The sequence below is a fragment of the Schistocerca nitens genome, chromosome 1 (genome assembly GCF_023898315.1).
Source record: "Schistocerca nitens isolate TAMUIC-IGC-003100 chromosome 1, iqSchNite1.1, whole genome shotgun sequence".
Classification (NCBI taxonomy): Eukaryota; Metazoa; Arthropoda; class Insecta; order Orthoptera; family Acrididae; genus Schistocerca; species Schistocerca nitens.
Window position 1 is genome coordinate 410956612 of NC_064614.1, and position 18870 is coordinate 410975481.

Genomic DNA, 18870 nt, shown 5'->3' on the forward strand with positions numbered 1-18870 from the left:
CCTGAAGAAGTTGCCACTGGCTCCGAAAGCTTGCCATTTACAACAGTCTTATATGTGTGTGTTCTGCCGCAGGTTGGAATGTTCGATTGATGTATAAGTAGTCATGTTGTGGGATGTTCAGTGTTTCTCTAAATAACTGAACACACTGTCCAGGAGATCCCTTATTTCTGGCTATATGTTGGTGTCAGTAATAAAAGTGCTGAAATATTAAGGGTTGAACTCCATTGACAGCCCTGTCTTCCGAAGTGGACTTCACTGTGGTGACAATATTGTAGAAAGTTTCTCATTACATGTATTGATTTAATTTCATGTTTGTTGATTAACTGAGTTCATTTACACAGTATAAATACCATTTTCAGTGCTCTCCTGGTCGCGATGGAAAAGTATATCTGTTAGATTTTTTTTAGGCCTTGTGTAAACATTTTCCTTGTTTGATTATTTTAGTATTGCCTTTTGTTATTCAGATATCTTGAACTGGAAATTGTACGTTACAGATCAGTTGGAGGTAAGGCGTAAAAGGCGTCGGCGTAAAGCACAAGATGAGCGTAAACGTGAAAAACGTATTACAGAGGAAGAGAACAAACGCTGGGGCAGGTATCCTACTCCAAATATTCGTATAGAGTCCCAGCATCAATTTCCTCAATGTGGCACCGATGTTGATGGTATTAGGTATGTGAAATTTGTGTACCTTCACACGTATAGCTTAGTTGGAACTGTTACTAGCCACAGTGAAATCCAAAAATGTGAAACTGTCAACAGTACTTTAGTACCTAGTATTTTCCTTCAGCATTTGTGTGTGTGTGTGTGTGTGTGTGTGTGTGTGTGTGTGTGTGTGCGTGTGTGTGTGTGCGTGCGTGCGTGCGTGCGTGCGCGCGTGTTTGTATGTTTGTCTAGTACAACATTTGTACAGTATGTATGTGTGCCTTATTATACCATTTCATCTGCATCAGAGGAGTTGACGGAATAACTTGCAAACGGTGATGTGGATTTAATAGTCTTAAATGTGTCCTCTAGGCAGTTAGCAACAGAAAAGTACAAAAACAATGTGGTTGGTGTACATCATGCGCAATGACAATTTCAGTGGAAAGAGGAGGAGGCAGACAGAGAAAAAACTACTAAATGAAACTCCTGTTCACAATTAGATATTAAATAATATTGTCAGACAAGCTGCTGCAATTTAAAATATTCCTGTACCCAGTAACCGTGCGTTTCGTATAACACAGACAAGAAGCTTAAAGTACTCATTTGTATTTTTCTTGCAATGGGATGTCTCCAGCAGAGAGAGGGGGGGGGGGGAGGTAGATATCAAATAAGGCAACAAATGATGATGATTCCAGTTGCAGCACTTTTATGAACCATAGTTGCCAACAGTTTTAAACATAATTTTTTTATTTATTTTTTAGGATTCTATACCTCAATTAGTGAAAAACTGAACTATTATAGGATCAAAACTTCCTGGCAGATTAAAACTGTGTGTGGACCTGAGACTCGAACTCAGGACCTTTGCCTTTTGCGGGCAAGTGCTCTACCATCTGAGCTACCCAAGCACGACTCACGACCCTTCCTCACAGCCTTAATTCTGCCAATACCTCGTCTCTTACCTTCACAGGAGAGCTTCTGTGAAGTTTGGAAGGTAGGAGACAAGGTACTGGCGGAATTAAGGCTGTGAGGATGGGTTGTGAGTCATGCTTGGTAAGCTCAGATGGTAGAGCACTTGCTTGTGAAAGGCAAAGGTCCCGAGTTCAAGTCTCGGTCCACACAGTTTGTCTTCCAGGAAGATTCGTAACAGTGCACACTCTGCTGCAGAGTGAAAATTTCATCCTATTATAGGATCGCTTCACTATCTATCCAACTATCTGTCTATCTGCCTGAATGTTAATGCCCCTTTTTCTCAGAAAAGGAAATAGGTATAAATTTGAAATTTGTTACATATGAAGGTTTACAGTCCCTTGGTGGCATGAAAAATTTAAGGTCCTAAATCAGTGCAATCAAAAGATAGGACCATTTACGTCACATATTTTTATATTCGTAGACTGACTCATCAGAACCTATTGGAACTTTGTTGAGCTAGAACAAGAAGCAAGATTTCACAGTACAAGTAAAGGAAAAAATCCAAAAATTGTTTGTTGGTATAACAAATTCTATTTCTTAACTTTATCTATTTTTTTTATTCCATTTGTTGTATGTCTGTTAAGGTAACTTTTCCCAGGAAAAAGTGGCATCAAGTTGAAATTTATGTAATGTGCTAAGGTCCATCGTCACCTGGCGGTTTAATTAATTTAAGTTTCCAAGTCCATGCAGTCAAATGATACTGTCATACATGTTACGTATTTCGACACTCTTAAACTCATTTATCAAAATCTGTAGACAAATTAGCTATATACACTGACAGGAAAAAAAATCCCAACAAGAAGTAGTAATTAATGTAGAGTAATGAAATTTTGGAAATACATTTGTCTAGGTAACATATTTAAACGATTAACATTGCAGGTTCACAGGCTAATGTAAGTGTAAGAAGAGCCATTGCGAATGTGGAATGCTGGTACAAACAACTGGTGTAACTGCCAGAATGTTGAACGCAAGCATGCATTGTGTCGTACGGGTACTGGGTGTCAGTGTGTGGGATGTAATTCCACACCTGTTTCACTTGGTCGGAATGGTTAATGTGGAATTAGGATGACACAGGAGTTGGCACGTGACGTTTTTCTATACGTGCTTGATTGGAGACAGACCTGGTGATCGAGCAGGCCAAGGCAACATGTCGACACTCCATCGAGCATGTTGGGTTACAACAGTGGTATGTAGGAGAGTTTTATCCTGTTGGAAAACATTCCTAGAATGCTTTACATGAATGGCAGCACAACGGGTCAAATCACCAGACTGATGAACAAATTTGGAGTCGGGGTGTGCGGGATAATCATGAGTACTCCTGCTGTTGTAACGAACTCGCACCCCGACCATGACTCCAGGTGTAGGTCCAGGTTGCCGACAGGTTGGTTGCAGGCGCTTACCTGGCCTCCCCATAACCAACGCATGGCCGTTGGCACCTAAGCAGTACTGGCTTTCATCAGAAAACGCAACAGACCTCCACTCCGCCCTCTTGCTTGACACCACTGAAGTTGCAAACAGCGATGGGTATTTTGACATTTGCCCCCCCCCCCCCACCTCTTCTCTCTCTCTCTCTCTCTCTCTCTCTCTCTCTCTCTCTCTCTCTCTCTCACACACACACACACACCCCTTACTGTCATTTCTTGTTCACAGTATTGGCTTATTCCCAAGAATAAGCAGCTTTCACTCAGTTAATACTCGGCAGAAATCAAACCTGCAGTTGGATCGGACTTCCTTAACTCTTGTTCAGAAAGGTGTGCAGTATACTGCTGCATCCATTTTCAATAAGCTACCACAAGAATTAAAAAATCTTAGCAGTGCTCCACGCACTTTCAAATCGAAACTGAAGTTTCCTCATGGGTCACTCTTTCTATTCTGTTGACGAGTTCCTTGAAAAATTAAGCTGATTCTTATTGTATTGTCGATTGTGTGTACTTAAATTTAATGGTTTGACTTTTTTGGGTTCATAAATATTCTATTTCTATCTGTTATTACTTTTCTGTTGTAATTTCATGTACTGACACGTTCCATGACCTTGGAGATTTGCTCCTCAGTTTAGTCCTGTGGAACTTGACATGTAAATAAATAAATAAAGGGCATCTCGGTTGGAGCGGTCATTGAAGTAACTGAGCTGCAACTGGGAATTATGTCACTGTGGTGCCAGCTACTGTTCGTTTTGCTGATGCATATGCAGTACAGTGTGCTACAGCCATTGGGTGAACGACAGTTTTCCCTCTTGGTAGTGCATGTGGCCATCTGGAGCCCAGACTACTTGTAACCAGACATTCAGTTTAAGTTCTTTATGTGCAGTGCAGTTTGGAGGCTTTGTTCCATTATCAGGTGACATTTCTGGTGTTGGGGTCAGGTGCATTTCTCCTGGTAAACCAGTAATGTTGAAATCCCTGCAATACTGCATTTCTTTGTTTGCGTACTTTTTTTCAAGAGCTCCACATTTAACTACCAAGGCTTATTGACGGGTTATATTTTGTTTTTATCAAATAAAAGCTGTAAACAGTGAATGTGTTAAGCTCAAATGCAGTGTTCTTAAGGAAACTACACAATGAATGTGCACAGGACTACAGATATTTAGACATTGTTGGTTTCTCAGGAGGTTTTGAACACAATCATGAAAAGAACCTTCAAAAAATGTATGTTTAAAATATATATTATTCCTTGAACCTGATGTATTTAAGTTGCAATGTTTTTGGTGGCTTACATGCTGCTAACATTCTGTTAGTGTTGGTTTGTAATGTTATTTGAAGTTATTATTCCTCTACTGCAGTTAATTCACATTAAAAAACCTTGTAGAGTACTAAATTACTTCATTAATTGTTAGTGTTCATAAATTCACTGATAACAGGAATATTGAATCAAAGAATTTACATTCATAAAAACCCAAAAGCAAAAGTAAACAATCAGTAATGCCAGAAACACAACTGTAATTTGCTGCACTGTAACCTCTCTGCTTTCAGTACTCCGATGTTGATTCACCGTCACAAGCCACATGCTTAATTCTCTCGTACTGCATTGTCAATCCAATACCTACTATTGTTTGCCCCCACAAAGCTTTTTACATTGTGGACATAATGATAGTCTAGTCCCACCACATTCATTACATATGACAAAAGGAAAGTCAGTGAAACAAACATATCACATTTTTTCATATTCCATGCAGTCCGTAGTTTCTAGCTCAGTTGCATTTTACCCTGCATTTCAAACATGGTATGGAGAATGCAAACAATTCTGAAAGGGTTGAGGGTCAAATTACAGCTTTGCTAGAACATTTTCCCATTGAATAAGGCAGGCTGCTTTATGGACATGCCTTCACACTGTTGAAAAGCATTGAGAACTTGTGATGTATTTAGTGTCTGTCTTTTGAATTCACTTATTTGTTAAATTCATTAGCTGTCTTTTGTTCCAGAGTAGACAGCCCTATATCACCTGCAGAGTCGAGCTTGGCCAGTAGTCCTTCTTTATCCCAAGAAGATAACTTACCATCTGTAGTTGAGACTTTGAGCCTTGAAAATGTAGACAGTACAGGCCCATCATTTGCCCAGGTGGGTAACACATTATAAATGGTTTTAATTGAATGTTGGTAATTTTATCACCAGCAGAGTTAGTCCTAGTTTGTTTACTAACATCATAAACCTCGCAAAAGTATTGCAGTGTAGATAAAACTTGTTGATACTTCTGTTGTAATTAAACATTTTGTACTATTTTTGTATAGATGCTTCGTGAGGGTAAGAGCCGACCACCATCAGTATGGCCTAAGGTCAGTGTAGCATCCTCAGTTTCCCCAAGAGCACCCACCCAGCACACTGGTGCTCGTCATTCTTCTGACAGTGAGACAGAGCTTGAAGGTTATGTGCCTGTACCTACATTTCAGCAGAGCTTCAGTGATGCCATTGCATTGGCTTTAGAGAAAGCAGCTACTGCACATCAGAACAATGAAGGTAATAGTTTAATGTGCTTAAAATGGACCGTTTCTATGAATTGTTAAAAAATTGATTTATCCGTACACTTTTAATATCAGTCATATGCTTTTGGTGGTACAGAAACTCTGTGCTTGCAGTTACCTTATTGTGAAAATGAAACTTTGAAGTCATTTTATTTATATTTCACCTGACTGTCTAGCAACTTAAGTGTATATCACTGTAATGTATAGCACAAAAATGCTTGGGAAAGGATAAACTGCAGTAGGATTGAAGCACCAAATTGAGTGGTTTATTCAAGTGTAAAGGTTTCCATTTATGTGCTGATAGCATGTCAAGTGATTGAGAACAGTGCTGTTATCAGTTAAATTTAAAAACAATAACAGTCTTCAGTTTACACAGTTATCCCTCTTCTCATTTTGTGCCTGCTCTATGTCTCATTTGTAAAGTGCCAGGCTACAGATCCAAAGATCTTTGACTTGAACCCATCAGTCCTGAGGTTGTTACGTCACTTATCACTCCATTCGTCTCTGGAAATGTTTGTGAATGTGAAAAAAGCTGAATTGCACCATGGTTCGGAATGCACGTTTAACTGGAAGTCCCCTTGTAACTGACTGGTCAGTAAGTTTGATCAGAAGAAGGCAGTGGCCTACCACCTCCAATAGGGCGACACCTGTAGTTAGAATCACGAACAACGTCTCCGACAGCCAATGAGTGTTCAGTAGTGTTCTGAGTGCTCTGCTCTGAATGCTGTAGCTAGTGTAAGCATTAAACATGATTGTAGTGCATTGTTTAGTGAATTTTTATTCCATTTGTTTCAAGTTGTCATCACTGAAGGTGGTGGGTAAGTGATACATTCTGAGACATAATTTTCAAGATATACACTTTCTTAAAGCGGAAACAGGGTGTATATGGCCCGGGAGATCCGGGGAAAAATCCGGGAATTTTTTCATCCGGGAAAAACCCGGGAATTTTTTAGAATTCCGGGATTTTTCATTGTTTTAGATTTCAGTTAAAGTTTTGTAGGTTTGACGTGTAAGATCTGATACGCTGACAAAGAACTTTAGTCCACTACTGCTGAATAATACTGCAGCAATGAAACATAAATCAGAAAATAACACCAAAATAAAAGTTTAGTTGCATAGAAAACGGGTAATTTACACAATGCACAGACCAGTTTGCCGACACCGAGAAGTGTCAAAGGCTTTAGGTCGAAGATTATGCAGTACGTCCGTAACAACTAACGTGCATTCGACGTGACGTCACAATTTTCTACATTTCTAACAGATCCCTAGAAAATATTATGACTAGTGGCTTGACATGCGTTACTTTCAAAGCAAATTTGCACGCAAGATGATTTATGTTATGTGTGAGAATGTGCAGTGAATTTCTTAAATCACAGGGCGTTATAACTCTCATTCAAAACGTAACACTTTGAGGATCAGCCATTTGAAAAATGTTGGGCCCAGAAGATAAGTCATTTATGCCACTATTTAAAATTTTACGGGCACATTTGTATTTGATATGACTTAACGTGAAACACACGCTAAAAAAAGACCGAGCTTCAAGTTAGTTTTCATATTTAATGTTATTTCAGAGATAAAAAATTATGCAATCGATGGTAAAAAGTGTAAGTGACCTTCAAAAAAATGTGCATAATGTGTTACTGAGCAATGTCACAAGTCTCTTCATGCCAGAACACTTAGACTTTTCTACGCAACTGATAATCATTTTGGCACGATTTTAATTGCCAGATTAGAGGACTTCCTATCATTGTAGGACTAATAACAGTGGATGCCAATAGACGATGCAAGTCTCGTTCATACATACACATCTACTTAAGAGTTAACCGCTGTAGAAATGCACTTTGCTGATTTGAGCGAGCTCGGCCTACCTTCGTAACGTACGCACCACGGCCTGTCTTTCTCGTAGGCCTCGTGCTCTGAATAACTGCCGTCATTCGCTAGCGAGATCACGTGACATGAGCTATGACAGGCTGACAAAAGTGCATCGCTCAACGCAATCTCTATTTTAGAGTTTCGGAAGCTACCGTGCTGTAATTTGTGGAATTTGTGTATATACTTTCGCAATACGAAAATGAACTCTGTGTATATTGTCTCGCAGCAAACAACTTTCCAAACGCATTGTTTTTCCTGGATTTCGTTTCCTAAAGTGCTGGGATGTCCTCCGCCGGTATAAGACCTTTACGATTCAAAGGACTGATAGGTTTTACAGCTCCGAGGGAAAGTATACTGTTACTTAACACAGATGTATTTTCACCCGCTTTATACGTAATTTCATTGTGTTTTTAACCGGGAAATCCGGGAATTTGTTTTTCTTGTCCACATAGACACCCTGGGAAAGCAGGTGCATATGCGCACCATAACTGTTGCTTGGGATCTTCAACAATGCAAGCTTCATGCGCGAACTGCCTTCATTCTTGGATCGGACTGTAATAAAGCACCGTCGCTTGGTTAATGACAGCTTTACTTTTTATCATCTTGTAATGATCCCGGGCATTTAAAATCAGACTCGGAGGTGAATAGAAGTAATCCAGTACAGATTTGTTAGGCAGAATGTTAAACATAAGAGGTAACAGGATTGCACTTAGGTTCAATAATACATTGACAACATAGTGTAGTAGTTTGCAGCCCCACCATTGACTCTACACCTTTCTGATTGAGTGCATGCCCAAATCAAATCATCGTGGCCATGAGTGTATTTCCGCAGCCCAGTTATTGATTATGAACCACACTTTCTTGATAGGCAAGAGATCAGGTGAGTATGTAGACCACCCAAGAAGCAGTAGCTGTTGTTATTCAGGAAATAAGGGAGTTTGTGAGTTGCGTGATCTTACATGTTGTCCTGTTGATAATGTCTTTCCAGAATGGTCCTCAATATACATGAAAACTGGCCCAGACATTTCCAAAATGTAACAATTGTGTAAAGGCAAGGTTTAAATTCTGATGAATCTCACTTGGCGACTACCAATATATGTAAGACAGTAGTGCAACAACAGACATGATCATCTACAGAAACAAGACAGTGGGACACCTTTCATCCTGTCAGGTCCAGTATTTTATACAATTTTTCAGCCACAGACAAGTAGTGATCTTCCTGTGATGGGATCGCGTGGGTTTTCTCAGCAACATTGATTATGGTGTGCTTTCTGGTTTTCTGTTGTTTTTTATTTTTCTGTGTGACATTTCCACGACCAGCCCAGTCATCTTTGGGTACTGCAAACAGTTTATGTGAATTACTAACAATACTTAGTCTGATTGGGGTCCAGGCAGCAAGTTCACACACCTATAGCTCACTGAACATGAAGATGGTGACTGTGTCAGTTATCAGAGTATTGTGCAGTAAACTGGATTCAATGTCTTGTCTGTACACCTGAAAACATACCACTAAGCTTTCAATGTTATAGTGCTTAAAAAATATTCCCCCGTCACAGTAGACAGAGATGAGGGGTGTGTGCAAATGCAGGAGGTCTTCCCATATGATCCTAATATGAAGTGCTTGATTTGTCAGTTCTTTTTTCAGTGACTATTTTTTCTGAATGCTTGCCCAATTTGTTGGTGTCGTGTAAGCTACTGAGTCTAGAATCTGTCAAACCACTACTCTTATTTATTAATGATCCATTTCTTTCAACGTAATGATCAATTATGCAGTAAAATAATCTACTATCCCAGTACTCCAAAATTCTTCCTAAGTAGAAGCCAGCAAGCCCTTCATAGACTTGTATTCCATAGGGTGTGTTAAATCTTTAAAACTGAATCTCACTGAATAAATATAGTGAACAGTAGAAAGTAAGGTTCAGTGGGAGAATGAGCTATTCAGAGATCAAACTGCTGTGTGTCTCCATTTGAATTTTGTATAGAAAATGTTTCCACTTTTTATCCAATGATCAGGACACAAGCATAATCAAGACAAGATTGGAAATATTGGCACACCTTTACAGGACAGAACATAAAAACTTAAACTAATTTACAGTAAATGTTTCTTGCTATGCAACAGCAGATTGGCTACATATGTCACAGAAGACAGAAATAAATTTTCAGAACCGGGACTGATTTCATACAATGGTGGGGGGGGGGGGGGGGGAGGAGATCATGTCATTGGGACATACATGTATGTTCAAGGATAAGTTGTATCAAGAGAAAAATTCACTCGAGGTAATTACCAAATTTTGTGAAAATAACATTTATTTGGTCACACACATCTTCACCCATCTTTTTCCTCCACACTACTCAGTCCATTGGTTCCTTATCCCTCTAAAATCATTTACTTTTCATGTTAAAAATTCAGAGGCAGGTATGAGTCATTGCTGTGTTTCACATTTCTGATGATGGGTTTTAATTCTAAATTGTACTTTTCCAGGCAACATTCAACCTTCTTCAGGCAAAAAGAAGAAAAAGATGAAACAAAAAGTTCTTTTTGCTACTGGCATGGCATGTTCTAGCAAGTAGCTTCACATTGCAGTTTCAATTTTTGTCTCATTCTGCTTTCAAATACTGTGTCTTTAAATTCTAATAGTTTTTTTGCAATGAAGAAAATTTCACAAACTCTTAAATTTAATATAAATAATTTAGCTTCATTTTAACATTGTAATTAATCTTATTTTACATTTTCAATAAAGAATAGTTACTGCACTGTAGCCCCTTGAAGAATCCTTGTTTTCTGATGGTTTTGTGGCATTTGTCTTAAGTCAGGTTTTAGTTACTGGGTATTTGTTTCTATAGGTTATTTATCAATTAAAGTAACATTCAGGTTACAAAATTTGTGTAATGCTGTGGAAGGTACAACACAAAAATGTATAGTACTCACAAAGTTAATGAAAAGGTATATCCTTTGCTGAAGTACTTGTATAAATATGGTTTATGTAATGTTTGGATACTATACTGTTAATACTGCACAAGCAGTAGATTTTTTGTTAATTTTCTTAAATTATCATTGTTTGGTAGACCACCAAACAGTAAGGGAGGCAACACTGGTTGTGATAAAGATTGATAAGACTCCTGTTTGAATATAGCTGTGTACTTTTAAATCAGTATGGCAGAATGTACTATTTGACAAACATAAAAGGTTATTCTATAATTTTTGCTAAATATTATGTGCTATAATGCCTTTGCCAATGTCTTGGCACTGCTGTGTGGAATCTTTGGCTGGGTGGCCTCGGGCCTGGCTTCTGTGATATTTGTTCCTACAGTTCAGTGTTCAATTTTGTGACAAGGCACATGAATCAGATATGTGTTGAAATTGCCATGTTTTCAAGGTTTATTATGTTTAAAATATTATAAATTTAATTTGAATAAAATTTGATAAAACTGACTGTTTGTACCTTATTTTTAAAAGAAGTTGCAGTATGGTACTGTAGGTCAGTGGAGTATTTTAAATTCCAATATAATATTATGTCAATGGCACCCACTAATACAAATTACAGTATTCAGAAACCCCACACAGTTCACATATGGTAGGACTACTGATTTGCGAGGAACTTAAAAAATGTGTGTTGATGCAAGATCAACACAGTTAAGGTCTTGGTATTTTGTAAATTAATTTCAACAGTCTCATACAGATTGTTATTCATAATTTACGGTAGTCTACCTCATAGCAACTGCAGAATAATTCCCAGTTTTGAGTGAATATAAAGTTATACAGTGCCCAATGAAATGCACAAAATCTGTGTAAAAGTCACTGTGTGGACAGTCTTAATCCATGTTCCCCCTCCCCAAGAGGGAAACAAACATGACTTTAGCTATCAGTAATATCAGCACAGCAATTACTCTGAGTGCAGTATGAAGACTTTAACAGTTGTACCCATGTTATATAATGACAATTTTCTCACAAATTTTACACCCATGATTTTACCAGCAAAGGTGACAGACGACTGAAAATTACAGGAACATTGACATTGTGCCAAAGTAAAAGATTCTTTGTCTTCTCTCCACATTGAAATGTGCAGTGCACAAAATTCATCTACACCATAAGCACTGCAATTGAAATTTTGCATACAATATACCTAATATAAAATGGAAGTTGACTGAAGTTTCATGGCAACATTATTATCCTGTTACTGGCAATGTCGGGCTATGCCAGATTGTAGTGAAAATACTCCAAAATTCAAGCTGTCCTCACAAGGGACATATTTTTCATTTTGAAATATGCCAGACCTGCTGCTCATCAGTATTTGTGACCTCAGTGCTCTCCAGCAGCACTCTGTGGCAACTGGCACATAAATCACAGTTTCTTTATGAAAATGGACATGCATCACGGTGTTAGCAATTGTCGAAGAAAAGAGGAGGAAATCGTGAAAAATATTCTGAACTTGTCAATGGCTTGGACAATCAACAGCATCGTACAATGATCTCATGCACATACTAGTAAAAATTATACATTAACTCAAACTGAATCTTCACCCTATTTTTCAGATTTAAGTTGAATATAGGTACAGTATCAATAGTCAGTTTGTGCAAACAAAATATCCATACTCTGGATAGTTAGTTGACTACCATCACTTCGGCGTCCCATACTTCATCACATAGATTTCAAGATATTCGTTTTGTAATTTCATTTGAATGGAAGAGAAGATTTTTTCAAAGCTGCTAACTTTCACAGAAGGAAATATTTATCAACAAAATATAAACATGAGGCAGTCCATGAACCAAGAGATTGGTGTGTGTGTGTGTGTGTGTGTGTGTGTGTGTGTGTGTGTGTGTGTGTGTGTGTGAATTTTACATAAAGTTTCATACGAGCAAAAACTTCCAGTCTGTTACTTTTGTTTACTTTCTGACACTGGTGGCTACATAAGATTCTGGCAATGGGAGAAACATTCCAATTGTTGGTCTTGGCAACAAAAACTGCGGCAGATGTGTAAATGATAATAAATAACATCCACTATTGCAGGTAATAATGCTATAAATTAATAAGGAAGATCCAGACTCTTTCAGAAAACAAAATATGAAAGAAAATTGCAAGTAGTGATGCAAAACCTACAAATCACAACTCTTATCAGTTGAGTAATGGCTTCAACATGGCAGCCAGGTCTCCATTGTATGGTATTCACTGTATCCACAAAGTCAGTGATATTTAACAATGAGGAATTGTATCCAAATGATACACTATTGATCATCATTGTGCTGTAGCATTGAAATGGTACACTTTCATAGCACACAAGATATAACACCTAAAAACTTCAAATACAGGAAGCCTTCATCTACCAATGTCGTTTCCTGTCATTTTATAACAACAAATCATAGGTAAAATGATGCATTTTTTAGAGATCATCAGTTTGCTGGTGTTTTGAAACAGTTCACATTCATACCACGTAGTGTACTATAAAGAAAACCCACCAAATACTTAGTTTCACTCAATAAAATATGGCCGCTTATAAGTTCTGCCTATGATGTAAAATGATGCCACATCTCATTGGTCATATTCCTCTCAAAAATGCAAAATCCTCCGTTGCACACTCAGCAGTTCAGTGTAACGTGGAATTCCATGCTTCAGTGTCACCAGCCCCTCATCCAAGTGCTTTTTCACATCCCATGAGAGGACAGCTTTAGGCTTACTAAAGCTCATGAAGGTTCAGCTTGGAGAGATTGCTTGAAAAGGGAAATCCAGTTGCTCATTGGTTTTAAAATAAATCGGAAAAATTGGCTACTTGAGCACATTTGATAGGGAGCTGTTAACAGGTGTTATACATAACCAGAAAAAATTGATTCCCACATACCCTGTGGCCAAAAGTGTGGTGGTTGTGTTCAGAAGTGGACAGATGGAAAGATAAGTAACAATGAAACTAAGCATCTGGCTTGGAGATGTGCTCAGATAGCTTAATAATTGAAGATTACTGCTCAAAAAGAGCAGGAAATTAAGGTTCAAGTTCCAGTTTGGCATAAATTCTCATTTGTTTCAACAATGTCATAATATCAGATATACCATTATTAAAGGAATCTGCACTGCTACTCGTGGAATTAGATCGAGATTTGAAACGAGAACTATTTCACATTCTCAGAATTAAAGAACATTGTTGTGTGAAAGAATCAAATTGCTGAATGAAGCATATAATGGAGATGTTGAGTCGCAGATAGGCACAATAAAAGACTGCGAAACAAGTAAGCTTTTGGCCAGAAGATCTTCAAAATTCGGGGGAAAAAAAAACACACACACACACTCACTCACACTTTTGCTGTGAGTTCTCATCTGTGCAATTCAGAATGGCTGGTGTTGGCAGGAAAGATCCAGATGGCATAGGCAGTGGAGCAGACATTGAAATGAAGGATGTTGTGTTGGGCAGCGTGTTCAGTGTCAGCAACAGGGTGGTTCAGCTGTTTCTTGGCCAGAGATTGTTGGTGGCCATTCACGTGGATAGAAAGCTTGTTGGTTGTCATGCCCACTAGAACATGGCACGGTGGTTGCAGCTTAGCTTGTAGATCACATGACTTGCTTTCACAGATAGCCTGCCTTTGATAGGATAGGTGATGCTTGCAATTGGACTGGAGTAGCTGGTGGTAGGAGGGGGATGTATGGGACAGGTCTTGCATCTAGCATCTGGGACTGTTACAGGGATATGGGCCAGGAGGCAAGGTGTTACAAGCAGGGCTTGAGTAGGGATGGACGAGGACATTCTGTAGGTTCAGTAAGCAGTGAAATAAGTCCTGGATTTTACATTGTTAAATTACTGCATTGTTAAAAGATTTTGTGTAAAATGAAAATAACGATATTTGCATAGATCACTGTGATCAGTATACAGAAATCCTGCGAAGAATGCACTAGAGAACTCTTCAAAGAGACACAGTGTGAAGGAATTTTATTAATAGTATAAGTGTTTTGAGTAGTGGTGAATGATACTTGCTATGAGATAAATATGGTCAACTTTTAAATCTTCCCGATAGGTAGAAACTGGATGCTAAAATGAAACATGGCCCTCGATCAGTACTTTCCCATTTAACTATCTATCATCAGAATACTTGTATGGCAAAATTGCAATGTACCGCGAAGGTTCGTTTTGGTTCAGACCTATTCTGGAACTTGTCCTATTGTCAAATAAAGCAACAAATATATTTGTCATAAGACTACTGCATGCCTGTGCCATTAAATGTAGACGCTAATATTGCTTGCATGCTACACTTGGAGCAGCTTGAACCAGGACAAATTGACATCTCTTTACCAAAGTGCTAGTTTAGAGCATGAAAAATATTTACTGTAAATGCAGAACTTTGTGTCACAGTAAGTTCTTGCTAACACAGGCAGGCAGACCACTGCATCAGTCTAAGAGAACTATTTATTGAATGATTTAGGAGTGAAGGAGGCCTCTTGCCAAATAGCAGAACCGTTGAGTTGTCAACAGGCACACACAAAAGAGGGCAGGCATGCACGCGCACTCCTTTGGCCCTATGCTGTGCCAGGTGGACACACAATGCCACGATTGCATTTCGGCAGTTGAACTAGGATAGGTAGAGATTGTGTTGTGTGGGGTGGGTTGAGGGATGAAGAGAGCATGAGGCAGAAAGAGGCATTGGGGATGGGTATCTAGCAGCTCGGGAGTGAGGCTGCAGACTTACTTGCTAGGAATGTGGGAGGGGGCAGATGCACGGACAATGCATATGATATACAGGTATCAGAGCTGTTGATGCATAACAGCATGATGGTGATGTGAAGGCAAGGATTGGGAGGGGTGATGAAACAGAGGAAGGGAAAACTGTTGGAAAGATGGTATGGGGAGAATACGTTAGTGAAGACCGAGACCAGGACAATAATGGGAGCAAAGGATGTGTTGTAAGGATAACTCCCATTTGCATAGTTCAGAAAACCTGGTGCTGGAGTGCATGATCTAGACGGGCAGGTTGTGAAGTAGCCATTGAACTCTAGGATGTTAACCCAGCAGCATCTTGTTCCACTGATGTTCAACTTTATTCTTGGCCACAGTTTGGCAGCAGCTTTTCATTCTGGTGGGCAACTGGTTGGTAGTCAAATCAACATAAAAAGCTGCAGAGATTGCAGTAGTATTGGTATATGAGATGGCTGCTTTCGCAGGTGGCCCTGTCTCTGATGGGATAGTATAAGCCTGTGACAGGACAAGTAGGAAGTGCTGGGTGGGTGCACTGGAAAGGTCTTGCACCTGAGTCTTTCACAGAACATTACCGCTGTGGCAAGGGGTTGGGTGTAGGAATAGCATAGAGGTAGGCAAGACTGTTTTGTAGCTTGGGTGGATGACCTAATATAATATGTTGATTCAGCTAAGTCAGAACCGTAAATATTTATGCAGTTTGTTTTAAAGGTAATAATTCGATTACTCTGTGTTGTTGGTCAATAGACTGTTGTCCATAGTGTTGATCTTGAAAAATGTGTGTACTTCGATCAAAATAACATAGTGATTGGCAGTGGAGCAGGGAGGGGGCAAAGTTGTCTGTTCACATTTGTGTGTACGTACAATATGGCTGCTACACCAACACCTAGGCACTTCTATTTCCAAAACATTCACATGCTGCCCATTAATGTACAGTATTGGGTTTGCTCAGCAGGTTAGTAATAGGATTATCACTCTCCTGCACACTTTCGCATCTAGTTTTAAGACATTCTGCTGCATATAGTATACACACCACACAGAGAGACAATGAAGTCAGATCATGATTGTTACGTTACCAGTTGCAAGCATTGTCTGCAACTGTGACAACTGGTGCATGGGCTAGGAGCAATATGACAAGGCTGAACAGAGCAGAAGGCATGATCAAGCTCATTCTCTGACTGGTTGTTCTATGGTAGGTGTCAATCACACTGTTATTCATATCCAGGTATAGTAATGCACCATTCCCTCACTTCACACACAGGTGCTGGTGGCTACTCAGTCCCCCACGATGCTTAAGCAAGAGCAGAGGGTTGCATTATTGGAAGCTAGCTTCGTGGTAAAATCTTACAAGCAGTCTTGAGTTTTCCTACGAGGATTTCCCTGATGTTCCTATTCCAGGGGAAACATCAGTATGACAAAAAATGGCTCTGAGCACTATGGGACTCAACTGCTGAGGTCATCAGTCCCCTAGAACTTAGAACTACTTAAACCTAACTAACCTAAGGACATCACAAACATCCATGCCCGAGGCAGGATGCGAACCTGCGACCGTAGCGGTCGTGTGGTTCCAGACTGTAGCGCCTAGAACCGCTCGGACCCTCCGGCCGGCAGTATGACATTGTGAAACATTTTTTTGCAACAGGAAATGTTACTGAAAGGTCTCAAAGCCATTGGCCTGAAACATTACACCATAATTTACAGAGAATGTTCAGCAATCTCTGCTGTGATCTGCTAAATCACTTCATCTGTTGTCTCAACAGCTTGGAGCATCTTATTCAACCTGCCACAGGTGCCACTAAACATCTGGGGTTGCAGGCATATGGAGTTCGAGTCGTACAAGAACTGCATCCTTTGGATTCACAAAAGTGTGTCACCTGATGTCAGCGGTCTAAGAGATTCACTCTTAATAATGTGAATAATACACTGAACAATATGTTTTTCAGTGATGAAGCATGGTCCCATTTACATGGATACTTTAACAGCCAGAATACTTGCGTGTGGGTTGCTAAAATTTCTCACACACTGCACGAGACTCAACGTCACCCACAAAAAAATTGGAGTGTGGTGTGCCGTATCTAGACAGTGAACTGTCGGACCAATATTTTTTTAACACAACTGATACTATGGTTGTTTGTACAGGCATCATTAATCAACTTGTAACCATGTTTGAAAAGAAAGAAAGTTATTGCTGGTTTCAACAAGTCTGTGCAACATGTCACATCTCCTATGAAATAATGACGATACTTCAACATGTTATTCAATGCTTGATTAACCTCTAAAAATCTTTGACTCCTACACTCACCAGAATTGGCTTCCCCAGATTTCTTTTTGTGTTTTAACTTATGTGAATCACCCTACATTTCAGGAAGGATATTTGCTAGGATGTCCCTCATTTCTGGACATCATGACAGACAGATAATCAAATCCCTGGCAAAGGATATGGTTCACTTGTTCCATTTCAGAAGAGTGGGTTGGGGATTCCTTTTTAACTGATTCTCAGGGATGGTGGAAGGATAAGGGATAAGGAATGGGAAGTCTGTTTGCAGGCTAGGTTTAGGGTTCGCTGAATAGTTCAGGAGCCCACTACAAGCTACACAGGTAGCAGGGGCTGTGTGGTACGGATGGGACAGGTTTTAGGGGGTCTTGGGGAAATATAAAAAGGGCTTCGGTCTCAAAGGGTGCAGTTTGAACACAGAAAGAACATAGAACCACCATCAGTATAACAGTTGTAAATTGTCATAGCAGTTTTGGGGAAGTACCAGAGCTCCAATCACTAATAGGAAGCACTGACTCTCAAATCATTAAAGGCACTGAAAGCTGGAGATATGTTCAGCCGAAATTTTTGTGAAGAACCTAACAGTGTTCAGAAAGGTTAGGCTAAACAAAGTAGGCAGTGGTGTGTTTGTCGCTGTTGAAAAAGATAGTTCCTATGAGTTGGTATGGGCAAAGGTCACTCTTGGCAACTGAAATAAAATAATAATTGGATCTTTTTACCAACTTCCCAACTCAAGATGACACAATTTGCTGAAAGGTTCAAAGAAAAATTGAGTTTAATTTCAAGCATATAGCTGACTCATACAATCATAGTTGGTGATGACTTCAATTTACTCTCGATATGTTGGCAAAAGTACTTGTTTAAATCCAGAGGTATGCATTAAACATCATCTGAAATTGTGCTAAACACATTCTCTGAAAATTATTTTGAGAAGTTTGTTCATGAGCCCAAGCAAATTGTAAATGGTTGTGAAAACACACTTGACCTCTTAGCAACAAATAATCCTGATCTAATAACGAGCATCAAAATGGATAAAGAGGTCAGTAAACACAGGGTTGTCATAGTGACATTGAATATTGTAACTTCAAAAATAAACAAAAGCTATACCATTCAAAGACGCAGATAAACATTCACTTGACACCTTCCTGGGAGACAACCTCCACAGCTTCGAAATTAACAATGTAAGTGTAGATCAGAAGTGGCTTGAATTCAAAGAAACAGTATCGACAACAATTGAGAGATTTATACCAAATAAATTAACAAATGATGGAGCTTTTCCCCCTTGGTACACAAAACGGATCAGAGCACTGTTACAGAAACAACAAAAAAAGCATGTCAAATTTAAATGAACACAAAATCTCAAAGATTGGCGATCTTTTATAGAAGCTTGAAATTTAGCGTAAACTTCAATGCAAGAGGCTTATAGTTTCCACAATCAATCCTGGCAATAAAATCAAGAGAGGTTCTGGTAGTATGTAAAGTATACT

General features: G+C 39.2%; 1 protein-coding gene across 1 annotated transcript in view; it reads left to right on the forward strand.

Moving 5' to 3' along the window:
* LOC126249756 (RING finger protein 10) overlaps positions 1-10871 on the forward strand; it is a 106908-nt gene extending 96037 nt beyond the window's left edge. The window contains exons 9-12 of the mRNA XM_049951447.1: positions 495-669; positions 5030-5165; positions 5336-5561; positions 9921-10871. Coding sequence (XP_049807404.1) covers positions 495-669; positions 5030-5165; positions 5336-5561; positions 9921-10009 — 626 coding nt within the window. The 3' untranslated portion in view covers positions 10010-10871. The remainder of the gene's footprint in view (positions 1-494; positions 670-5029; positions 5166-5335; positions 5562-9920) is intronic.
* The last annotated feature ends 7999 nt before the right edge of the window (positions 10872-18870 follow it).